The 25,466-nt window shown below is 41.2% G+C and overlaps 1 protein-coding gene across 1 annotated transcript in view; it reads right to left on the bottom strand.

Annotated features, from left to right (window-relative positions):
* bzw2 (basic leucine zipper and W2 domains 2) overlaps positions 1 to 25,466 on the bottom strand; it is a 52,235-nt gene that overhangs the window by 11,924 nt on the left and 14,845 nt on the right. The window contains exons 2-9 of the mRNA XM_078238439.1: positions 21,410 to 21,474; positions 20,202 to 20,378; positions 15,638 to 15,741; positions 14,744 to 14,809; positions 13,178 to 13,313; positions 3,543 to 3,652; positions 2,169 to 2,339; positions 637 to 783 (exon numbers count right to left, since the gene is read on the bottom strand). Of these exons, the coding sequence (XP_078094565.1) occupies positions 637 to 783; positions 2,169 to 2,339; positions 3,543 to 3,652; positions 13,178 to 13,313; positions 14,744 to 14,809; positions 15,638 to 15,741; positions 20,202 to 20,378; positions 21,410 to 21,467 (969 nt within the window). The 5' untranslated portion in view covers positions 21,468 to 21,474. The remainder of the gene's footprint in view (positions 1 to 636; positions 784 to 2,168; positions 2,340 to 3,542; positions 3,653 to 13,177; positions 13,314 to 14,743; positions 14,810 to 15,637; positions 15,742 to 20,201; positions 20,379 to 21,409; positions 21,475 to 25,466) is intronic.

Below are 25,466 nucleotides of genomic sequence, written 5' to 3'. Positions count from 1 at the left end.
TATAAAATATAACCTGTTAGAATTGGTAGCAGGCTATTGTTCATGCATCCACACACAACATGCTGGTATAAGTTTAATTGTAATTCAGTGCGTATCAACAAGCTTGTTTTAAACTTGGCACAAAGAAAATAGATTATAAATTTATGGTGATGTTAATTAAACAGTAAACATTTAATCTAACATTTGTGCTTTGAAACTGGCATGGCTTAAAATGTTTCAGTTCTAGTGTTGTTAGACAACTGTCAGTAGAAGTACTCTGCAAGCACTGATACCCCTGTGCCTTTTTGACTTATTAATTTTCAGAACATGTAAAGATCGTAAAATTATATGCTAGAGAAGTGGAGTGTAAGATGTATAATTTTTTTACACTCTGAAGTTTAATGCTTTTAGCCATAGTTCAGTAGATGAAAGGTTCATAAACATGAGCTATCAAGTGCCTGTAAATGATTCCTTTAAGTAGCATGTGTGTTCTTAAAATCTCATGCCTAATTAATCTAGAAATGAAGCTGCCAGAAAAATGTAATTACTGCATTACCACAGTTCATTAAGGATCAAAAATTCCAAGAGAATCTACCAACTCACATTCCTGCACCCAAATGAGTAATTATACAGAGGATCCTTCTTTGAAATTCATACCTTTAGATGTTTCAGAGCTTGTTCTGTGACAAGTTCCTCTTTCTTGTTCCATTCAACAGCATTCATGACACAAGTCCACAGTAGTCCGATCACAGCCTGTTCTGGCAAATCATTTCTCTTCATCTCTTCCTTGACATACAGGACGATCTGAAGACAACAAGTTTACATGAAACGATACTCGCTAGGAAGTAACCACTTCATTTTCCTTTCCCCATCCCCAAAAGTGTGACTATTTGGCGCAGAATGCTTTTAGATGCCAATTACTCTCTCAAACCTCAAACCAGATTCTTATGCTAATCTTGGACAGCAAGTGTCACCACAGTATTTTCCCTTTGGATGCAACATGACTGTGTCCAATTAAGTTGCCACTTCCACATTTATTTCAAAAGTCACCGGGTTGTTTATCCCTTCCTAGCTGCGAGATTCTAAAGCCATCTGCAATTGTTTTGTCATCATCCTAGCTGAGACCAATTAATTCAGCATCTACTGATTAAGCTTATTTGGCCATTAGAAAGCAATCACAGTAACATTTCAGCGAAAGGGTGATCACCTACCTTCACCAGATATTGTGGATCTCCCTTATTAATACTTTGCAGTAAATCAATGCAAAACTCCAGTACACAGTTGCTGGTTTCTCATCATTCTCTTTCTTTTAGGGGGCAAAAGATGCTACATACGGCTAACAATGCAACTCTGACAGCAGGTACACTTGAAGATATGTTGGCTTTGCATCGGGGACTCTGGCATTGGAAAGAAGAATGTCCACTCACCCGTTGGACAGTGCCCATATCCCAGTTTCCAGAGGAACTCGGTGTCCTTTGGCAAAAAATGCACACCAGGCTGCCAGCTAATGTATGTGTGACTCCAAAATCTCTTCAGTACTCAGGAGATTTTAAGATGGTCTCCCCCTTCCCAGAAAATCACAGCAGGATTAAAGTCAAAGATTACCAACTGGTGCATCCTGGTACTAATGAAATCCACATCAAACTGCATCCATGCATCCTCCACCCACACCGCCCCCCCTCCCCGTACCTCCACAAAAATCTTCAATTACATGAATTTTCAGTCATACAAAGTATATTTTGTATCATTCTTCTGAGACACTGCTGAATGTAAAATCACTTCACAAACAAAAGAAGAAAGGCATCACCTGTACTTCAGCACTCGAGAAATTAGAAGACCTTGAGGGATTGAACATCTTTCTTAAATTCATATATAGTTATTTGTACCTTTTTAAGTCTTACACAAACTGAGAATCGCATTGTTCAAAATTTAGAATCCAGAACTTAGAATTTTGTACTTCAAAACCCCTAAAACTTACACACTCCCCTGCCTGCCAACTCACACTCCGATCTACCTTCTACCCGACTATCCCGACTGCAAATAAAATGCTGTCTCTATCTTAGCTTATAATATTTTCAGTAATGGTGATTTTTGTTATAAAATAGACTTATTCTGTTAGATTTACAGACTTGTTTTTGTGACCCTTTGATAGTATTTACTGCTGGCGTGCCACCTCATATCTCACAGACCTCTCTTATGGGGCATTCCTGAGACAGTTTCTCTTTAAGTTCTTTTTGCAGTTCTTTGCGAGTTCCCAGAGACTGTTGGACTCGGAGAAAGTCGGAGAGCTCTTTCAGACCCGCATCAGTGAAGTACGTGGCAAAATGTTCAAAGTTTTGTTTATTTGCCGGGAAGAGTTCCTGTGAAAAACATAATAGTAACTTAATTGTAAAACTGTTCACAGTATAATGAAAACACCCAGTGTTCATGGTTCAAATTGGGATTTACACTAATCCACACCTGATAATTCAATCATATAAACCCGAAGCTGTACATTTTTTTCAGATTCAGTTCTTGTAAAATATGGGTAACAAACCAAAGATTCAGGAGAGGCTATTGGAACTTGTTCCTTTCGTCTCTTCCTTCCTCGAAGCAAATTACATTGAATGAACAATCACTTTGGCCGAAATCAGCTTACTGAGCAAGTACCATGACTTGAACTTGGGATCTTTGATTATCAATGGCTCAGCTGCCTCAGCAAGCTTTGCCATTAAGGAGCAAATAACCTTATTTTAATTATCTCTTTTTAGGATTAGTTTAGAGATTTCCACTTCTGACAGGGAATTACAGCGGACTTTGGCTACTTTTGAATTTGAAATCAACTTCTTAATTCCTTTCTATCATTGATTTTTTTTTAAAACATGGGTTCTTCATTCAATAGATTGCTAGATTGGGACGTGCATAATTTTATAAATCATAATTATTTGATTTGAATTAAGCATCATCCCAGATCAAATTATTAAAAATATCCATTGACTTGCATTTTCATAGAATCCCTACAGTGTAGATGGAGGTCATTCGTCCCATCGAGTCTGCACCTGCTCTCCAACAGAACATCTTACCTAGGCCCACCCCCTGCATATTTACCCTGCTAATTCCCCTAACCTACACATCTTGGAGCTCTAAGATGCAACTTAGCATGGACAATCCACCTAAACTGTACATCTTTGGAGCGTGGGAAGAAACCGGAGCACCCGGAGGAAACCCACGCAGACACGGAGAGAACGTGCAGACTCCACACAGACAGTAACCCAAGTTTGGAATTGAACCCGGGTGCCTGGTGCTGTGAGGTACTTGTAAATTTTTCTCAGATGCAGATGCAACTGCATAATTAAAACTGAACATTTAACAATAAACTACATAAAGGTATATTGGTATCCGCGTGTCTTTGGTGATATTGCATGTATGCCTTAATTTTTCCCATAGTTGTAATCCCTTACTTTAACTTTCTTTCCCCTACCAAAATAAAACACCTAAAGTTTGCAGAATTTAATGTCAACCTGACCTTTTATATTAAGACATGTAGTTCGCAGTTGTACAATGCTTGGCTCAGATATACTCACCAACAGCCTCTTGTCCAAGTTGGATTTTCTGAGGGATGAGGTAACAGCATTTGCATCTTTTTCTGCCATCCAAGCTTTAAAAACCTTTACAGCAAATGAAGCTGATATTCCTGTTTTGAAAGAAAAATAACTTAACAAATCTTTTCCTGGAAGGCCTGATAGAACATCACTCGAAGCAGATGTTTCAAAGGCCATAGTGCCAGCTGTGGTTCAGCTGGTAGCACTCTCACCTCTGAGTCACAAGATTTTGGGTCCCAGTCTCACTCCAGATACTTGAGCACAAAATGTAGGCTGACACTCCGTTGCAAAATTGCACTGTTGGAGTTGTGTCTTTCAGACGACAGATTAAACTGAGGCCCTGGCTGATTTCTAAGGTGCAAACAAAAGATCCTGTGGCACTGTTTTGAAGAAGAACAGAGAAGTTATCTGCTCGTTATCAAGTGTATGGGAACTTGCCGTGAAGAAATTTGTTGCCACATTTCCTACTTCCAACGGTGACTACACTTCAAAAGTGCTTAAGAGTCATCTATGGCACACAGGGGGGCTAATTGAACATAGGAATTAGGAGAAGGACATTCAGCCCCTCTTTACCTCAACACCATTTTCCCACACTGCACCGTATCCCTTGATATCTTTAATAGTGAGAATTCTATCGATCTCTGCCTTGAATTTGTTTGTAATTCATTCTTGGGGTATGGACATCACTGGTTGCTCATCCCCAATTGTCCTTGAGAAGGTGGTGGTGAGCTGCCTTTTTAAACCACTACAGACCATATAGTGTAGGTACACCAACAGTTCTGTTAGGGAGAGAATGCTAAGTAACAGTCTCAAGTCCTCTAGGGTAGTGAAAATAAGAAATTCCTCCTCATCTCAGTCCAAAATAGCCTACCTTTCAACCTGAGACCGTCATTACCACTCACTTCATTAGCTGTAAAGGACTTTGGGACATTGAGGTTGTGAAAGGTGCTTTCATTCACATCATGAAGAATGCATTTTCAGTTAGGAGTTTTGATCATTCATTCTTTCAGCTGGAATCAGTCATGATCTAATGAGTAAATCCTGTACTTCAGACAGAAAAAGACTCAGATTATCCATACCTCTCATAATTTTGTAAACTTCTTTCAGGTTGCCCCTCACCCTCCGACATTCAAGTAAAAACAAACCAAGTTTGTCCAATCTCTCCTCATTGCCATTCTCTCCAAACCAGACAACATCCTGGTAATCCTTTTCTGTACCCTCTCCAAAGCCTCCACATCCATCCGGTAGTGTGGCGACCAGAACTGCACGCAGTATTCCAAATGTGGCCAAACTAAAGCTCTGTATATACAGCTGCAACATGATTTGCCAATTTTTATACCCTATGCCCCGGCCGATGAAGGCAAGCATGCTATATGCCTTCTTGACCATCTTATCCACTTGTGTTGCCACTTTCAGGGAACTGTGGACCTGTACACCTAGGTCCCTCTGCATATTAACGATTCTAAAACTTCTGCCATAAGAAGAGGTGATGGCCTTCTGGTATTATCGCTAGACTATTAATCCAGAAACTCAGCTAACATTCTGGGGGCCTGGGTTTAAATCCCAACCTGGCAGGCGGTAGAATTTGAATTCAATAAAAAATATCTGGAATTAAGAATCTACTGATGACCATGAAACCATTATCAATTGTCGGAAAATCCCATCTGGTTCACTAATGTCCTTTAGGGAAGGAAATCTGCCATCCTTATCTAGACTGGCCTACATATGACTCCAGAGCCATTGCAATGTGGTTGACTTTCAACTGCCCTTGGGCAACTAGGGATGGGCAATAAATGCTGGCCAGCTAGCAACGCCCATGTCCCACGAATGAATAAAATAATAAAAAGGATTTACTGTATACTGCCCTCCAGCATTGACCTTCCAAAATGCATCTACTCGTATTTGTCTGGATTAAATTCCATCTGCCATTTCTCCGCCCAAGTCTCCAGCCTATCTATTTCCTGCTGTATCCTCTGGCAATCCTCCTCACTATCCACTCCCCCAACCTTTGTGTTGACTGCAAACTTACTAATCAGACCACCTACATTCTTCTCCAAATCCTTTATATATATATATATTACAAACAACAGTGGTCCTCCACTGATCCCTGTAGAACACCACTGATCACAGATCTCCAGTCAGAAAACCACCCTTCCACCACTCTGCTTTGTCTTCGATGACCAAGCCAATTCTGTAACCATCTTATGAGCTCACCGCAGATCCCATGTGACTTCACCTTCTGTATCAGCCTGCCATAAGGAACCTTGCCAAAGGCCTTGTTAAAGTCCATGTAGACAATATCCAATGCCCTGCTCTCATCAATTATCTTTGTTACTTCCTCAAAAAACTCAATCAAGTTTGAGAGACATGAACTCCCCCACACAAAGCCATGTTGCCTATCACTGATAAGTCCATATTTTTCCAAATGCGAGTAAATCCTATCACTAAGAATCTTCTCCAATAATTTCCTTACCACTGATGCAAGGCTCACCAGCCTGTAATTTCCCGGACTATCCCTGTTGCCCTTCTTAAATAATGGAACAATATTGGCTTTTCTCCAGACCTCTAGGACGTCTCCTGTGACTAAAGAGGATACAAAGATTTCACTTAAGGCCCTAGCAATTTCCTCCCTTAGTATTCTGGGATAGATCCCATCAGGTCCTGGGGACCTATCTACCTTAATGCTTTTCAAAAAAGCCAACACCTTTTTTTATATTAACATGCTCCAGAATATCAACATGCCCCTCTCTGGACTCACCATCCACCATGTTCTTCTCCTTTGTCAATACCAATGCAAAATATTCGTTAAGGGCCTTACCCACTTCCTCCTGCTCCACACATAAATTCCCTCCCTTGGCCTTGAGCAGACCTACCCTTTCCCTAGCTACCCTCTTGCTCTTTATATACATTGGGATTTTCCTTAATCCTGTTTGCCAAGGACATTTCATGGCCCGTTTTAGTCCTCCGAACTCCTAGTTTACGTTCTTTCCTGCTGTCTTTACATTCTTTGAGGGTTCTGCCTGTCTTTCGTTCCCATAACCTTACATATCCCTCCTTTTTCTTTTTGACTAAGGTCACAATTTCTCTCTTGCCATCCAAGGTAAACTCAAGTCTCAGGCCCCAAGACAGTGAGCAATCTATTGCACAGTTCTGTTTCCTCGACTCCATGCTTTGTTTCTGATCTTATGATGTTTGACTGAATTATTATTTTGAACTGTTATAACAAGTATAGAAGAAATAGTGATTTAGAAAAATAAAACTGGGAGCTGGGTTTTGCATTGAAGTCAAAATTCAAACATTCTCCAAAGAATCCCAGCCTGCAATAGTTCCCACCCATCACAAACTTGTTCCTGTAGTATTTCTAAGAAAATACTATCCTTACATTTGTTGTAAACATTTCCATTCTGCTTTCAGAAGGTGCAGTTATTTAGAACTCGCTGCATGGACTCAGTCAGTACTTAACGCCACACATGTATTTGTAATTGAAATACATCACATTTTTGCATCAAGGTTTATGAAAAGTATTTTATACACAAGCAAACATGTTACTTTTTTGACTATTGAATGTTCTTTGCTACTTTTGAAGTCTAAACAGTATTTATTGTGAAATGTGTTATACTTGATCCACTGGAGCAAGCTGAGAGGGGTGATTGAAAGCAGCAGTGCTGGTGAGAGATTAATTGAATTGTTTATTTATTTAATTAGTCAGCTAGTGTGTGTATTTTTTTGGCCTTTACTTTAACAGCAGTTTTTCAAGTTTAAAGTGAAAACTAGAAGTGGGCAGCAAAGGAGTCTGGGAAGGGTTTTTATTTTAACTTTAAAAGTCAGTTACCTGGGAGGTTCCCCCTCATTGATCCACTGGAGCAAGCTGAGAGGGGTGATTGAAAGCAGCAGTGCTGGTGAGAGATTAATTGAATTGTTTATTTATTTAATTAGTCAGCTAGTGTGTGTATTTTTTTGGCCTTTACTTTAACAGCAGTTTTTCAAGTTTAAAGTGAAAACTAGAAGTGGGCAGCAAAGGAGTCTGGGAAGGGTTTTTATTTTAACTTTAAAAGTCAGTTACCTGGGAGGTTCCCCCTCATTGATCCACTGGAGCAAGCTGAGAGGGGTGATTGAAAGCAGCAGTGCTGGTGAGAGATTAATTGAATTGTTTATTTATTTAATTAGTCAGCTAGTGTGTGTATTTTTTTGGCCTTTACTTTAACAGCAGTTTTTCAAGTTTAAAGTGAAAACTAGAAGTGGGCAGCAAAGGAGTCTGGGAAGGGTTTTTTAAGCGCGTGAAGTATAAAAGGTAGGCTGCGGTATACAGCGGGCAGCGTCGGGAGCGGGCAGTGGAGTGTGTGGGAAGCAAAGTGTGAGCTATAAGACTTTGGCTCACAGGGCTTAGGCTGAAAGGGCGAGCAGGGGTGAGTTGAATTCATTTTTGCACTTTCTACCTGGTACTGGCAAGGTATCTAGAGGGGATGGGTGTGCAGGCAGTGCTATGTTCCTCTTGCACTATGTTTGAGGTGAGGGACGACGACAGTGTCCCTACTGATTACACCTGTGGGAAGTGCACCCATCTGCAGCTCCTCCAAAACCGTGTTAGGGAACTGGAGCTGGAGTTGGATGAACTTATGATCATCAGGGACGCAGAGATGGCCATAGACACAAGCTTTAGGAATACAGTTACTCCGAGGATTGAAAACAGATGGGTGACGGTGAGAGGGGCTGGGAGGAAGCAGTCAGTGCAGGGATCCCCTGTGGTCGTTCCCCTTAGCAACAAGTATTCCGCTTTGGATACGGTTGAGGGGGATGACATACCAGTGGGGAGCCGCAGTGAGAGGATCTCCAGCACTGTGTCCGTCTCTGTGGCTCGGGAGGGAAAGGGGGAGAGCGGGAGGGCGATAGTTATTGGGGACTCATTAGTTAGAGGGATAGATAGGAGGTTCTGTGGCAGCAAAAGAGACTCACGGATGGTATGTTGCCTACCGGATGCCAAGGTCCGTGATGTCTCAGACCGTGTTTTCCAGATTCTGAAGGGGGAGGGGAAACAGTCACAAGTCGTGGTGCACATTGGTACCAATGACATAGGTAAGAGAAGGGACGGGGATTTAAAGCAGGAATTTCTGGAGCTGGGCTGGAAGCTGAGAGCCAAGACGAAACATGTGGTCATCTCTGGTACGTTGCCGGTACCACGTGATAGCGAGTTGAGGAACAGGGAGAGAGTGCAGTTAAATATGTGGTTGCAGGGATGGTGTAGGAGGGAGGGTTTCAGATACGTGGATAATTGGAACACGTTCTGGGGAAGGTGGGACCTGTACAAACAGGACGGGGTGCACCTGAACCAGAGGGGCACCAATATCCTCGGAGGGAAATTTGTTACGGCTCTTCAGGGGGGTTTAAACTAATTTGTCAGGGGAGTGGGAAAGGGAGTTGTAGTCCAGAAGTCAGTGAGGGTGGTGAGGTATTGGGGAAGGTATCAGGGTCAAGGGTGGGTACTGGTAGACAGGAAGGTGGGTTGAAGTGTGTCTACTTCAATGCAAGGAGCATCCGGAACAAGGTAGATGAACTTGGGGCGTGGATTGGTACTTGGGACTACGATGTTGTGGCCATTACGGAGACGTGGGTGGAACAAGGACAGGAATGGTTGTTGGACGTTCCGGGGTATAGATGTTTCACTAAGTGTAGGGAAGCTGGTAAAAGAGGTGGAGGAGTGGCATTGTTAATCAAGGATAGTTTAACGGCTGCGGAAAGGCACTTCGTGGGGGATCTGCACACTGAGGTAATATGGGCTGAAGTTAGAAATAGGAAAGGAGCGGTCACGTTGCTAGGAGTTTACTATAGGCCCCCAAATAGTAATAGAGATGTGGAGGAAGAAATTGCTAAGCAGATTATGGATATGTGTGGGGGTCACAGGGTAGTTGTCATGGGGGACTTTAACTTTCCAAATATTGATTGGAACCTTTGTAGGTCAAATAGTTTGGATGGGGCAGTTTTTGTGCAGTGTGTGCGGGAGGGTTTCCTGACACAATATGTGGATGGGCCGACTAGAGGTGAGGCCACATTGGATTTGGTACTGGGAAATGAACCGGGCCAAGTGTTAGATTTGGTTGTGGGAGAGCAATTTGGAGATAGTGACCACAATTCGGTGTCTTTTGTTATTGCAATGGAGAGGGATAGGGCCGTACGGCAGGGCAAGGTTTACAATTGGGGGAGGGGTAATTATGATGCGATTAGGCAAGAATTAGGGGGCATAGGTTGGGAACAGAAACTGTCAGAGAAAGGAACTAATGAAAAGTGGAACCTTTTCAAGGAACAAATACTGGATGTCCTTGATAGGTATGTTCCTGTCAGGCAGGGAGGAAATGGCCGAGTGAGGGAACCATGGTTCACAAAAGAGGTGGAATGTCTTGTGAAAAGGAAGAGGGAAGCTTATGTAGGGATGAGGAAACAAGGTTCAGATGGCTCGATTGAGGGTTACAAGTTAGCAAGGAATGAGCTGAAAAAGGGGCTTAGGAGAGCTAGGAGGGGACATGAGAAGTCCTTGGCGGGTCGGATCAAGGAAAACCCCAAGGCTTTTTACTCTTATGTGAGGAATAAAAGAATGACAAGGGTGAGGTTAGGGCCGGTCAAGGACAGTAGTGGGAACTTGTGTATGGAGTCAGTAGAGATAGGCGAGGTGATGAATGAATACTTTTCTTCAGTGTTCACCAAGGAGAGGGGCCATGTTTTTGAGGAAGAGAAGGTGTTACAGGCTAATAGGCTGGAGGAAATAGATGTTCGGAGGGAGGATGTCTTGGCAGTTTTGAATAAACTGAAGGTTGATAAGTCCCCTGGGCCTGATGAAATGTATCCTAGGATTCTTTGGGAGGCAAGGGATGAGATTGCAGAGCCTTTGGCGTTGATCTTTGGGTCCTCGCTGTCCACGGGGATGGTGCCAGAGGACTGGAGAATGGCGAATGTTGTTCCTCTGTTTAAGAAAGGGAATAGAAATGACCCTGGTAATTATAGACCGGTTAGTCTTACTTCGGTGGTTGGTAAATTGATGGAAAGGGTCCTTAGGGATGGGATTTACGACCATTTAGAAAGATGCGGATTAATCCGAGATAGTCAGCACGGATTCGTGAAGGGCAAGTCGTGCCTCACAAATTTGATAGAATTTTTTGAGGAGGTAACTAAGTGTGTTGATGAAGGTAGGGCAGTTGATGTCATATACATGGATTTTAGTAAGGCGTTTGATAAGGTCCCCCATGGCCGGCTTATGATGAAAGTGAGGAGGTGTGGGATAGAGGGAAAGTTGGCCGATTGGATAGGTAACTGGCTGTCTGACCGAAGACAGAGGGTGGTGGTCGATGGAAAATTTTCGGATTGGAGGCAGGTTGCTAGCGGTGTGCCGCAGGGATCAGTGCTTGGTCCTCTGCTCTTTGTGATTTTTATTAATGACTTAGAGGAGGGGGCTGAAGGGTGGATCAGTAAATTTGCTGATGACACCAAGATTGGTGGAGTAGTGGATGAGGTGGAGGGCTGTTGTAGGCTGCAAAGAGACATAGATAGGATGCAAAGCTGGGCTGAAAAATGGCAAATGGAGTTTAACCCTGATAAATGTGAGGTGATTCATTTTGGTAGGACAAATTTAAATGTGGATTACAGGGTCAAAGGTAGGGTTCTGAAGACTGTGGAGGAACAGAGAGATCTTGGGGTCCATATCCACAGATCTCTAAAGGTTGCCAGTCAAGTGGATAGAGCTGTGAAGAAGGCCTATAGTGTGTTAGCTTTTATTAACAGGGGGTTGGAGTTTAAGAGCCGTGGGGTTATGCTGCAACTGTACAGGACCTTGGTGAGACCACATTTGGAATATTGTGTGCAGTTCTGGTCACCCCACTATAAGAAGGATGTGGAAGCGCTGGAAAGAGTGCAGAGGAGATTTACCAGGATGCTGCCTGGTTTGGAGGGTAGGTCATATGAGAAAAGGTTGAGGGAGCTAGGGCTGTTCTCTCTGGAGCGGAGGAGGCTGAGGGGAGACTTAATAGAGGTGTATAAAATGATGAAGGGGATAGATAGAGTGAACATTCAAAGACTATTTCCTCGGGTGGATGGAGCTATTACAAGGGGGCATAACTATAGGGTTCGTGGTGGGAGATACAGGACGGATATCAGAGGTAGGTTCTTTACGCAGAGAGTGGTTGGGGTGTGGAATGGACTGGCTGCAGTGATAGTGGAGTCAGACACTTTAGAAACATTTAAGCGGTTATTGGATAGGCACATGGAGCACACCAGGATGATAGGGAGTGGGATAGCTTGATCTTGGTTTCAGATAAAGCTCGGCACAACATCGTGGGCCGAAGGGCCTGTTCTGTGCTGTACTGTTCTATGTTCTATGTTCTACTTGTCACTAACATGGTCAATGATTGCAATTCATGGGAAATTAAAGTATAATAGTTACAATATCAAATTAAAATACAAATATGGACATTGTATTTAATGGAGGCAATTCTTTATTTTCAGAACTGTTGAAATTCTATTTTAATGACAATAAATTGATATTGTCAGCTCTCAAAGAAACACAAAAGCTCAATAAAATTATAACTTGTAATAATGATGATGATAATCTATCGTACTACAAAACTAATGTTTTCCAGGTAAGTAAGACAGGTACAACATAAATGTGCACACATTTTTATTTACAATCAGGTTTATGGTCCAATTCAGTAGAATTCGCGTGTCTCCTGGAAGAAACGGGACTCCACTAAACATATTTTTCTAAGTAATATGCAGGAGATAAAGAAGCTGGGTGGCAGGGTGGCACAGTGGTTAGCACTGCTGCCTCACAGCACCAGGGAACCGGGTTCAATTCCGGCCTCAGGTCACTGTCTGTTGGAGTTTGCACATTCTCTCCATGTCTGCTTGGATTTCCTCCGGGTGCTCTGGTTTCCTCCCACAGTCCAAAGATGTGGGGGTTAGGTTGACTGGCCATGCTAAATTGACCCTTAGTGTCAGGGGGATTGGCAGGGGTTACGGGAATAGGGTGGGATTGTGGTTGGTGCAGTCTCGATGGGCCGAATAGCCTCCTTCTGTGCTGTAGGGATTCTGTGATTCTATAAGCCTGAAATTATAAAGTTCTTCAACACTATTCCCTTTGGAAAAGATTCAAGCCTTTTACTCTTTGATTATTAATAACTAGAGTCAGAATGAAAGCATGAACAGCAGGGGGCAGCTTTGTAAATAATTCTTTCAAGTGAAAGAAAGGTCGGAAGAACAATTTAAAGGGTCCATTTCAGCAGGTGTTACCTATATGTGGGTAGAGTGGAGAGAATGATTGTAAATGTCTTCAGATGGAATAGAAATTTTTAGTTAAACCAGCAACTAAATAGATCAGTTTTCATGTCTTAATTTTTTAACTTACCATTACCAGTCGTTCAAAATCAGTGAAAAGCTGGTTGCTGCTACTTTGTTACCATGTTTGGAAATCCATTTGGTGCTTTTCTCTCCAGTGCTGCCATTTTTACATTTGTGCATACGACTGACAGCTAAGCTGTTACTTCAACAAAACAGGCTCCACAGACAAGCGATTATTTATTTCAATTCAACAATAGCAACTAATTTTTTTAAATTATGAAAGCATCCCCAAGTATTACCTTCTTTAACCAAATTATCCGAGAATAGGCTTGTTAATATTGTAGCTGGAAGTGATCCATTGGCCAACAGGATGCCAGTGAGTGTTGCCAACTTCGTCTGTTCTGAAGCTGAAAAAGCTTTCAGGAATAGCAATAGCTAAGAAAGGATAACAAATATCATTTTTTAATAGATGTACTAAGGAGAAAAAGGCATTAAACAAGGTATGATTGATATTTATTGCTTTTTTGTACTTTCATATTCATCTATGCCCTTTTAATGTTATTTATGGATATCCCAAACTTGGACACAAACTAATTACTGAAATATTACGCTACCCAATTACTGTGCAACTCAGAGGCTGCAGAGTGCTTTACTTGTATCTCCATGTTTGCATGTCACTTTGAATATGCAGACCAATTGCAGTAGTTAAACGAGGCAGTGGAAATAAAAATTGAATTAAACGTAAAACAGTCTGCTAATTCACTATCACTTGTTTTACATAATAGCGGAATGTCAAAATCTGCCTCACTAACTTTTTGTGTTCACGCTGACTGCTTGGTTCTTACTTACGAAAGATAACTTTTAAAATACTTTTAGAACTTAATGCATCTTAATATACTGCTTTAAAACAACCTTTAAATAGCCTCCCTCTTTCAATATCTTTATTGTCCTTCAAACTGCTCCCATACATTTATCCTAAACATACTCACTCACACTATCACCAGTAATTTTCCTAAGTGTTCTCACAATCTCCTGCCATAAAACTTTGACAGAAAATTAGTTCACACCATTTTTCTGAGGCTCCTGCCAAGTGAGGGCAGCAGATACAGGAATCATCTCATGGGAATTCTACCCCAATGACTTTTACAAAAAAAAACCTACTCAAAGGTGGTAGGGTCTAAATAAAACAGTATATTTTTGCAAAGCAGAAACCTGCATTCAGTTTTCCCTCACCACAACTTCCAAGTCAAATGTGTACTTTAGATTTAACACGAGGAACAGGAACAAGTCCCAGCATGTACCCTCCTTCATACTCACCTACTTCATGGCTTCATCTTAATCCTTATTGTGACTATTGTATTATATTCACTCCAGACTCCACCCCCACGTCTTCTTAAACTGCTGATTCATGCTGTTTGCTGGTCCATACTGCAATTTTGATTTCTTCACGTGAGTGGTGAAGAAATGACAATGAGTGGTGGCAGGCTGTTCCACTGCGGAGGCCATCAGAGCTAACCTTACTCCTCTCCTCAGTCGAGGTCTCCACATGCACACTTACAGCAGGTGTCAGTGGATGGTAAATAGAAGAAGGACCGCAGTACAGTCCTGAAGTCAAATGCAGTGCCGCAACTGATGTTCCAGTAAAATTCAGCTAACTTGGCAGATACAGGAGATGGAACCTTGGATATTATGGTTTGTGAGATTCAGCTTTATGTGCAGTCTGATCAGTAACTATTTAAAAGCCTTCAACACTATGTTGCCATAAAGTGACACAACATAAAGCTTAAAAGTTTGAAAGAAAGTCTATAATCACTTTAGAATCTCTGAAAATAAAATCATTACACATATTTCACTAGAAAAATTACCTTTTTAATTGCATCTTCAAATGCTTTTTCCAGATATTTGTAACGCCTGATGAGCTTATTGAAAACCTGAAGGAAAACAACAAAAAAATTAAGTTAGCATCACTAAATGTTCAGCTTAAATCTCCAATATCTTTTTGTCTCAAGATTCAAAAGAAAACATAGTGCTGGTTGTATGTAACTGTATTATCAGCCCCTATTCCTGTCTTTATACACAGATTATTTAGGTGGAACATTTTACATCAGTTAATATGATTCTTTGATGTTACAAGTAGCATGATATGGGACAAATTTGTGGAAACGCTTCTCATCCACAAAATGCAGCAGACTTGTATATCAGCATCCATACTGTTTACTGGGTGGCAGGAGATGCTAGCAGCTCTGCAGTAGTACGAGTTTAAAAAAAATATATTCTTTCCACTATCCACAATTGGACTGTAATGAGGATATCACTCTTGGCTATAGTCATGAGACCATATTTCTGACAACAGGAATATGACTGGTTACAAACTGCCCTTTGTCCAAATTGGAGTGAGGTGAAGAAAGTTGGAAGGGTTGCTGACAAGCCCATCTTCTTGTTGACTGGCTCAGTCTTTTTATTCAAATCTACGTTACGCCATTTGTGAAATAAACTTACTGAATTGGGAGCTGCCCTGAATGTAAAATATTACTTTTAAAAAATAAAATAAAGAGGAAATGTTTTTTGTATCCCTGAACTAACTAATACATTTCAAATGTCCTCTTGGTAAACTAAATGGCGTTAAGTTGATAAAATGTAATTTCAATGTGTGTCATAACTAAACAGTTGCAAGGTTGCAGACAGGGGTGGGTTGGCCTGATCACAAACAGTTTTAAACAGCGACCACTTCACAACCTTGCGCCAAAGCACCTATGTACCTGAGCATAGTTTCGGATTGTTTGCTGATCTTCAGTGGCACCAAACACACAGTATTCAGTCACCTTGGTTTTGTCTCCATCATCAATACGGGTTCCTCCTGGGGCTACAAGATAACAAACATCAACAGCTCCATTTTTAAAATGTCACATGTCAGCAACTATCAGTCACATCTTTGAAGTTCACAACAGTATTCAAGTATATCTTCACTCCACAGATAGATGGATTTTATTTTAAACCCAGCGATGTAAATATAACTGCACAAACCTCTGAACTTCTGTTCTATTGAATGAGACTTTTTACACTCTGCACAGCTCACAATGCAAGAATTAATTCACCAATTAATCTCAACTACTGGCAGCAAATTTAGTATCACTTTAATCCAACAATTCCCATCTATATTATGCCCTTAAAACAGTAAAACATCCCAAAGCACTTCACAGGAGGGTAAACAGACAGAATATTGGTACCATGCCAAAGGAGGAGATGCACAAAGAACAGTTGACCATAAGTGTAGTTACAGAGGTGGGCTTTTAAGAGTGTGCTAAAGGACAAGAAAGAGGTTTGGGAGAAGGAGTTGGTATTTAGTGCCTGCTCAGCTATAGACATGGTGGTCAATAATGGGAAATGGTGAGGAAGAAGAGGCCAAAATTGGAATAAAATGGAGGCTTCAGAGTGTCGTAAGGCTGAAGGAGGACAGAGAGAGAGAGAGAGAGAGAGAAAGGGTAAAAGGCATAGAGGGATTTGAATAGGGGTATCGAAATTTCAAATTTTAATTGTTGATAGGCTGAGAGACAATATAGGCCAGTGAGCACAGGGGTGACATCTGAACTGGACTTCTTGCCATCAAATAAGGGCAGATGTTTAAAGTTTATAGAGGGTAGAAGATGGGAGGCCGCACAGTAGAGCATTGGAGCAGTCTAGTCTGGAGGTAAGAAAAGTAGGGTTTTAGCAGTCAGTGATCTGATGCAAGGATGGAGACAAGTGATATTGTAGAAGTAGGTGGTCTTGCTGATGGAGGAGATATGCATCTGGATGTTCAACTTATGGCAGATTGCCAACAGTAGTCAGGCAGGGGAGGGGAGGGGAGGGGGAAGAAGAACTGGTGGCTAGGAATCAAAGTTTAATCGGAGAAAATGTCTGCTCATCCAGTAATGGTGTCAGGCAAACAGCCTGACAACAATGTTGCAGCGCGGGGGGGGGGAAATCAAGAAAGTGGGTAGTGAAGTAGGGATAGTCAACGTACATATGGAAGTTAACATTGTGTTTTCAGACATGGTAACAAGAGTCAGCATGTAGATTTGAAATAGAATTGAGTTCTAATATGGATCAATGGAGGACTCAAAGAGGTGACTGCACAGGAGCAGAAATGTTCTAGTTATGAGTGACTAGTTAAGAACGAAGCTATAGAGGACAGTCTCACTTAGCTGGACAATGGAGGAGGATTGTGTCGTTCACTGAATAAAAGGCTATAGCCAGGTCAAGAAGGATGAGAATCATGTACCATGATCACAGTAACAAAATATGTAATCTGTGGTTTTGAATATGACCATTTCAGTGCGATGACGAAGATGAAAATATGATTGGAAAGATTCAAACATGCAGTTCTAGGAAAGATTAATCACAAATTATCTTACTCTTACAACAATTAAATCTTGGAAAAGATCTATGAGAAAGTTAATTGGTATTTCTATAGAATCTGTCTCAAAAAGGTTTGTGAAAAAAACTGCAATAACGTTCATTCACCAAATATTCCTTTCAAAGCAGCTCCAACGGGAAGTTTCTGCCCATCTATTCTGTCCAAGCCCCTCATCATTTTCAGCACCTCCTTCAAACCTTCTTTCACCCATTTTTGAACAAGGGTGTAACATTTGCAATTCTCCAGTCCTCTGGCACCACCCCTGTATCGAAGGTCGAAATTATAGCAAGTATCTTCACAACTTTCACCCTTATTTCCCCTAACATCCTCAGATGCATCACACCTTGATCACCAAATCCTTTGTCCTCCCTGACTTAATGCAGCAGCTCTCCAAAAAGACATCTGTACGTTCATTAACTTTGCCTGAGTAGACGGAAGTCAAAAGCACCTCCCCGACAAATTGGTGGCTGGCTTTTAGGTAACCTTTGTGAAGTGATCCTCATGCTTTTTAACCAGGTTCAGTTGACTGTGAGTAGCACAGATGCTCAGTGCATATGCTGACCAAGTTTGTTAATCAAACACCAGATCAACTGGAATGGTGGTCTGACATCATGACAACACTTCTCCTGGTAGCCTAAACCTGCCATGCATGTGCAAGGGTTAACGCCTGTCCTAGCACTGGGCAACACACAGGCTAAGCCAGAAGCAGCTGGAAACACTGTTGGTATTTGGGGCTTCCATGTCTCCAGCATATTGTGCAAATTTCATTCTTAACATATGATAATGCTTTTTATATTGTTTATGCTAAGTTAAGTCTCTCTGACTCTAGTTTTCTACTCTGCATTCACGCTTCTGTTCATTTGCTATCCTCCTCTTCATGTTCTGGGGACACGGATTCAAATCCTACCACAGCTGGTGGAATTTAAATTCAATTACTAAAATCTGAAATTGAAAGCTAGACTCAATAATTGTGACCATAAAACTATCATTGGTTGTCGTAAAAACCCACCTGGTTCACTAATGTCCTCGAGGGAAGGAAATTTGCTGTCCTTACCTACACATGACTCCAGATCCACAGTAATGTGGTTGACTCTTAACCGCCCTCTTAAATGGCCTAGCATGTTCAAGAGGTGTTAGGAAAGTAGGGATAAAATGGAAAGAACAAGGAATCTAATAATTGGGAATGTGTTCTGGTGGTTGTATGTTTAAGGACAAACAAATTATTTTTAAAATGGAAATTGTTGAAAGACAGGTTGACTGAGTGATGGAACCAAGATGTTTGATATGCTAATTAGCCTAGCAACACTGTAAATAATTGTTTACCTAAGACAGGTTGGTAAAATTGGAAAACAGAGTGGCGAAAGTTCAAGTGAAGATGGTAAAAGACCAGAGAGAAGATGGGGGTGAATTTTACACTTGCATTCCAAAAGGTAATTATGTAATAAAGGTAATTAAGAGTAACTTCTGAGAAGGTCAGTTCTGATAAGGGAAGATTGAAAGGGAGAGACAGTATATCAGAGGCAAGTTCACCCTACGTCAGGAAGCTGTTTTGAGAGCACAGCTCGCCAGCAGGAAGCTATATCCACTCCCAACAAGCCGTGCTTGCAGCAAGCCAGTTTGAGAAGCCAGCTGACTCTAACCTAAGTCGGGAGCAACCTCAAAAGATATAGGTACCTGGTGTGGTAATGATTGTTGGATTTTGTTCATAGTTTTAAAACCTACTGGACGTTGTTGGGGAGGTTTAGCTGTGGGGTTAGGTAAATAGAGTGATTTGGAACTGGCTATCATTAAATAAACTATGTATAGCCATTAATATAGTTAAGTGTCCAGTTAGTTGACTTATTTGTTGTGCTTTACTGTTTAATAAGTATTTATTTTGTAAAATATCATTAAAAAATAATTTGGCACATCCTTCACATTTTTCCCTACATTATACCAAATTGAAAAATACAGCTGAGAGCAGGCATTCCAAGTTTTCCTTCAGGGATTTGGAATACCTTCGCACTTAACAGCAGCTATGCTGTTAATGGGGTAGATGACAAATGCTGGCATTTCTAGCAAGACCCACACCCACAAAGAGCAAATTTAAAAAAAAGTGACCTTGACGTGAACATTAAAAATTGGCTGTTGAACTATGTGTGTGCCTAATGTCATAAGTTTATATATTTCAGCGTAGATTTTTTGTTTTAGAAATTGCATTTTCAATGCAAGTTCAGTCAGAAAAGAAAAATCTCTCGTAAACATCTAGAGCCCAGCAAACCATGCAGGCTTAAGATATAATCCAAACGGTAAGTTAAGTTTACTGCATGAAGTCAGAGAAAAGGTATGAGAGTCATAAAGCGGTAGGTAGTTGTACTTAGCTAAAGAACTGGAGATATGGACTGGGAGATTCTTGTGTCGGCCGATTCGCCGGGTTTGCGCATGTATTCCAGTCACGATAGCATCTCTCAGCACTGGATTTCCGGCGGCATCAGCTTCGTCCCTCCATAAACCCTCCAAATTTCCACCAACCATCTTCCTTTAAGATCTGCACTAAAGCCACCTCTTTGATCATTCCTCCTACATCTTGGCAACCATTTCTTTTATTTACAACCCCAAGTGCTTAGGGATGTTTTTCCACATTAAAGCAGTTAAGTTGCAGTAGCAGTGACAGGTGACAATTTATTAAAAGCTGCTACTTTTTAAAAAAAGCCTTGCTTCTATTATTTTATATAAATGTTTTATTGGTTTTAAGTATCATCTTTTCAAAAAAATAATCTTCCCAGGAATAAATGTGAAGACCCAAACGATGCAACCATTCTCAAAAATTGCAGCTTTTTGATTCTAGTCTAATTCAGTGAGTGATTCTTCTTAGTTCTGAAAGATAAACCCCTCAACATTTACACAGTTACTGAAGTATTAAAAAAAAAAGTTGGATTTACATTTACCTAGCATGCTCCCAGCTATCAATATATCAAACAATGTGTCTGCATAACGACGGTAATCTATCCGTGAGCCTGTAACATCCAGAAATCTGGATACTGCCTCAAGGTCACTCCCAGCCTCATTGAGACCTTGAATGATGGTGTCTCTGAAGACTGTTGGTTCGAACTTCTCCTTTTCATCTGCACAAGAGATATGATTTCAGTCACACACAATACTTCCAATCTTCCTAGATAGCAATATAAAATTTCCACCATAGTTAAGTCATCAGTCTTTTAAAAACAGCACAGTCATAGTGAGGAAATAGAACAGCTGGTCATGAGTACTATGAGATAAATTTGGTGGTGATGGCATCTTGTAAGAAATTAAGTAATTGTGGTATCAACTAATTATATCATAGAATCCTACAGTGCAGAAGGAGGCCATTCGGCCCATCGAGTCTGCACCGACCACAATCCCACCCAGGCCCTATCCCCACCATTCCATGCATTTACCCTAGCTCGTCCCTCTGACACGAAGGGGCAATTTAGCATGGCTAATCCATCTAACCGGCACATCTTTGAAGTGTATATATTATATTAAGTTATTGGCTAGTTGACAACAGACAAATAAATCTCTCCATTTGATCTTACAGACAAAAGAATAAAGCAGCATTTCTCTCACTTACTGGTTTAGAATCCCAACAGTGCAGAAAGAGGCCACCAGGCCCGTCGGTGCCGACTCACTGAAAGAGCATCCCATTCAAGGCCTCCCCTCTGCCTTATCCCCGTAACCACATGCATTTACCATGGCGAATCCAGCTATTCTACCCATCTGTGGACATTAAGGAACAATTTAGCATGGCCGATTCACCAAATTTGCACATTTTTGGTGTGTGGGAAAAACTGGAGCACCTCAAGGAAACCCACGCAGACACAGGGAGAATGTGCAAAATCCACACAGACCGTCACTCAAGGCTGGAATCAAACTTGGGTCCCTGCCACTGTGAGGCAGTAGTGCTAACCACTGTGCCACCATCCTGGTCTAACCAACCAAGACCTTCCAATAAGTAAAAAATAGATCAATAAGTGAATGATTCCATAGCTGACTTTAGAAGCCCTTCGGACTGATCTGTATTCTCAATCGCAGTCACAAAAATAATGTTAATCTGATTGATGTCAGTGATGTATCTATACTGTTTCACAAGTGAAAGAATGAGGCAAAAAAAGCTTACCCCTCTTCCTGGTCTTGAACCGCTGGCCTGTTAGCACTGGCTTCTGCAACTTACTCATAAACTTTCTGGAGGATTAAAAAAATAAATTAGATACAGCAGAAACCAGTATGGATTACCATGAATTCTATTTTCACAAGATAACACATGGAATGTTTCTGTCTCAAGTTCCCAATTTTAGTTGTGCCGTTAGGTAGATACCACCACATAGAAATCAGGAATCTGACTCTAGGACACAAAATTGAAGGAATTTTATCCATTTATGATTCTTTAACTTATCTGCCAGCAGCAACCTTCGAAGGACAGCTCTCTCTGCTGTGGGAAGGTAGCCTCAGAAGAATGTTTTTTTAAAGAAAGTTCAACTTAAAAAATTTTAACTTTAAAAGAGAACAATTTCCCAAAGGCGCTCCTACAAATCTTAGTCTTGGTTCCTGTTGGTTGCTTGTTCCATTCCCATTAATGTTCTCATTAATCTATCATTGACATTTCATTAGAAGATCCTCAATCATTTGGAACTGTAGATTTCAAAATTCTTCTCTAACAATGCCTGTTCAGTTTGCCTGGCTAATTGTTGTTCTAGTCATCTGGTCAATTGTCACTAGCTTAGTTGAACACAGTGATTGACCAGTCATGTTTGAAACCAAAACATCTACTCTCTGCTAATACCTGTTCAGAACACCAGATCAGCCCTGGACTCATCACACTGTGAAGTGCCTCGAATTCCTGAAAAAGTACATAATTTACAAATTCTGCTAATTATCTGCACCCAGCTTATTTTCAGAAAGCCACAACATATGGAGCTATGGTACTACCTTCGTAAAAAAATGTACATGCCTCAAGTCCATTCTTTTTACTAATTCTCTGTATCAGGGGATTGCTAGCACAAATAGCATTTATTATGTATCCTGAGTTGCTCTTAAGAACAAGCCTTCTACTTGATTTGCTGAAGCTTACAAAGTGAAGGTAAACCCACAATACGGTTAGGCAGGGAATCCCAGAATTTTGGCCCAGCAACAGTGAAGGAATGACAATATACTTTGAAGTTGAGACGGTGCATGACTAGGAGAGGGACTTGAAGGTCATGGTGTTCCTATGCATTTGATCCCCTGGTTCCTCCAGGTGAGGGAAGTCAAAGATTAGCAAGATGCTGTCAAAAAAGCCTTGGCGATGTTCTGCAGTGTATCCTGTAGATAGTGCACCATGTCTGCAGTGTACGCTGACGGTGAAGAGCATGGGTGGCTTTAACGTAGTCGATGGGCTGATCAAGCAAACTTATCTCGGAATATATCAAGCAACTGCATCCATCCAGACAGGGGGACAGTATCCAATCAGACTCTGAATCTCATGCCCTGGGGATGGTGGAGAGCCTCTGAAGTATCAGGTGGTGAGCCATTTCCTGCAATATTTATCATAGAAAATCATAGAAACCCTACAGTGCAGAAGGAGGCCATTTGACCCATCGAGTCTGCACCGACCACAATCCCACCCAGGCCCTACCCCCACATATTTTACCCGCTAATCCCTCTGACCTACGCATCCCAGGACTCTAAGGGGCAATTTTTTTTTTAACCTGGCCAATCAACCTAACCCGCACATCTTTATATACCTGGTCCAGAAGAATCAGACTGCTTTCAATTGTGAAATTGTCCTCTCCTTGCACTGATCCTATCAAAGTAAGAGGGTGCTAATATTTGACACCCAATACTTGCAATTTTCTCCACTTGTAACTCAAATATTGTTTGGGATTTGCAGATCGAACTCTGCCATTAAGCAGATGGGTAGACGTATGTGGCACCAAGGGTCAGGTTTTAGCATCCTGGATAGGGTTGGAACAAAGGCAGACAGGACAAAAAAGTGGAAGCTACGTCAAACAGCCAGATGTTCCACCTCTGTTTCTCGCGCCAATGGCTTTTCGGAGGGTGGAGTGGTATTGAAGATGACAGGAAGGGATATACTTGCGTCAATTGATGTGGGGATCAATACAAAGTGATGTTCAATACATAAGGATTGATTTAAGTCTCCAACAGAGGACTTAAAGCATTGTTCTCTGGAATTTTGGGTTTGGGAAAGGCTGGAGGGCATTGACCAAGCAAACTGCAGATGTTAAAGATTGGCTGAAAGCAGCAATTCTACTGTTTTACATATAGAAATACTTACAGATTTTTTTTAAAAACAGGTGCCCACTCCGGAGGCTGCTCAGCTCTATTCTCACAACACCAGGTTAAAGTCCAACAGGTTTATTTGGTAGCACAAGCCACAAGCTTTCGGAGCACTGTCCTTTCATCAGGTGTTGAAGGTTCACTCACCTGATGAAGGGGCAGTGCTCCGAAAGCTTGTGGCTTGTGCTACCAAATAAATCTGTTGGACTTTAACCTGGTGTTGTGAGACTTCTTACTGTGCTTACCCCAGTCCAATACCAGCATCTCCACATCATCTCTATTCTGCCATACTGGCAGCCTAACTGGATGTTAGAACTTTACCTAATTAAGTTCCGACCCCGGGAAAAATCGCTGCCAACTCCAGTTTCGTGATAGAGGCAGGTTCATGACCCAGAATCGAATCCTGTTCTCATTTCCTCTCTCCCACCAGAAAATCCAGCCCCAAGTGTCCAACGGTGTCTTCCAATATTCCAAACAAGGAAATTATTTTCATTTTGAGAACTTCAGAATCCCCTCTATTCTCTGATTGTTTTTGCGAAACTTCATTTAGTGTGAAAACATTCAGATTTAAAGTTTAAAATTTATCTTCAAGTAAAAGTAGACCTTAATTTGAGGAGATGAATTCCAAGAATTCTTGATGTAAGAATTTGCTACATTCCCTGTTTTGTTACACCCTCTAGATTTAATAATTCTTCAATTTTCCCCCTCCAAAAGAAACTGTTCTCATCTGCAAACTTCTCCCACCCCCAAAATTAAATAACCATAAATTACTTGTCCATGATCTGAATCACATAGTTGTTGCCTTGCCACCATTCCTCACACCTTTCTTTTATCATTCAGTTGTTCCAATAGTTTAAGTGGACATTAAGGATCCCATGGCATTATTTGAGAAACAACTTATTTTGCAGGTGTATTGGTTTATATTCCTCCTCAAAGAATACCATTAAAAACTAGTAAAGAAAGCACTCAATGGAGTGCATGCCTCCGCCAAGCTGTTTTAACTCAGCATTATTACAATTACACAGTTCTTCACTGAGGCCTTTTCCTGCCTGGTTGATGTTCTGCTGAAAAAAATATTTTTAATAAGAGCTTCCACCTCACCGAGGAGGCTTCAGACCAATCCACATCCAACAATCTGCTCTGAAAAACTCTGCTCACGTTTTGACAGCCGTGACAAATTGCATCACCAGAGCTGAAAGAATCCACAACATCTAAAACAATCAACAGCATTCTAATAACGTCAAGGATGGATCCTTCAAAAAATTCCAGGATCCAGATCTGGATTCACATTTTTGCCAAAAGCTAACCAGCCCTCAGGCCATACCTTGTGTACCAAATTTTGTTGAAATCCATGACTAGTTTTTGAAATATATTTACAGACTGGCGAAGGGTGAAAACATTCCTCTGCCCACGATTTCACTGTTTTGTGGGATTTTGTTGCTGCACAATAGCTATCAACTTTGCCTACAGGTTATTTTCCTCATTGTGTACAATGAACTGGAGTTTTGCAAAGCATTTTTTTTTAACACAAATCAAATATGCTGCTATCCTTGAACCAGTAGGATATCCATTTCTAGTCAAATTTTACTCAATGAATATATCATCCAGGCTTGGCCTTCAGAGTGAGATGCTGAATGGAGGCAAGATGATTTCTCACATGGACTGAAGGCAAAAATGTAACAGAGACCCACACAGGTCTATCTGTATCAAGTTTCAAACAAAGTCTTTACTAATTAGTTCCTTTATGAACGCTGACTAATTATTTTGTTTGGGCAGGGACAATGAGAAATGCTTTTAAAAATATGAATTTCTGCCACGATAACTGCCTTCTCCTTCCTCCGGAGCTCTTCCTTTATACTTTGTATGCCCAAAGGCAGCCCTAGAAGAAGCCAGTGTGCAAG

The sequence above is a fragment of the Mustelus asterias genome, chromosome 2 (genome assembly GCF_964213995.1).
Source record: "Mustelus asterias chromosome 2, sMusAst1.hap1.1, whole genome shotgun sequence".
Taxonomy (NCBI): Eukaryota; Metazoa; Chordata; class Chondrichthyes; order Carcharhiniformes; family Triakidae; genus Mustelus; species Mustelus asterias.
This window is presented reverse-complemented; position numbering and strand designations above follow the sequence as displayed.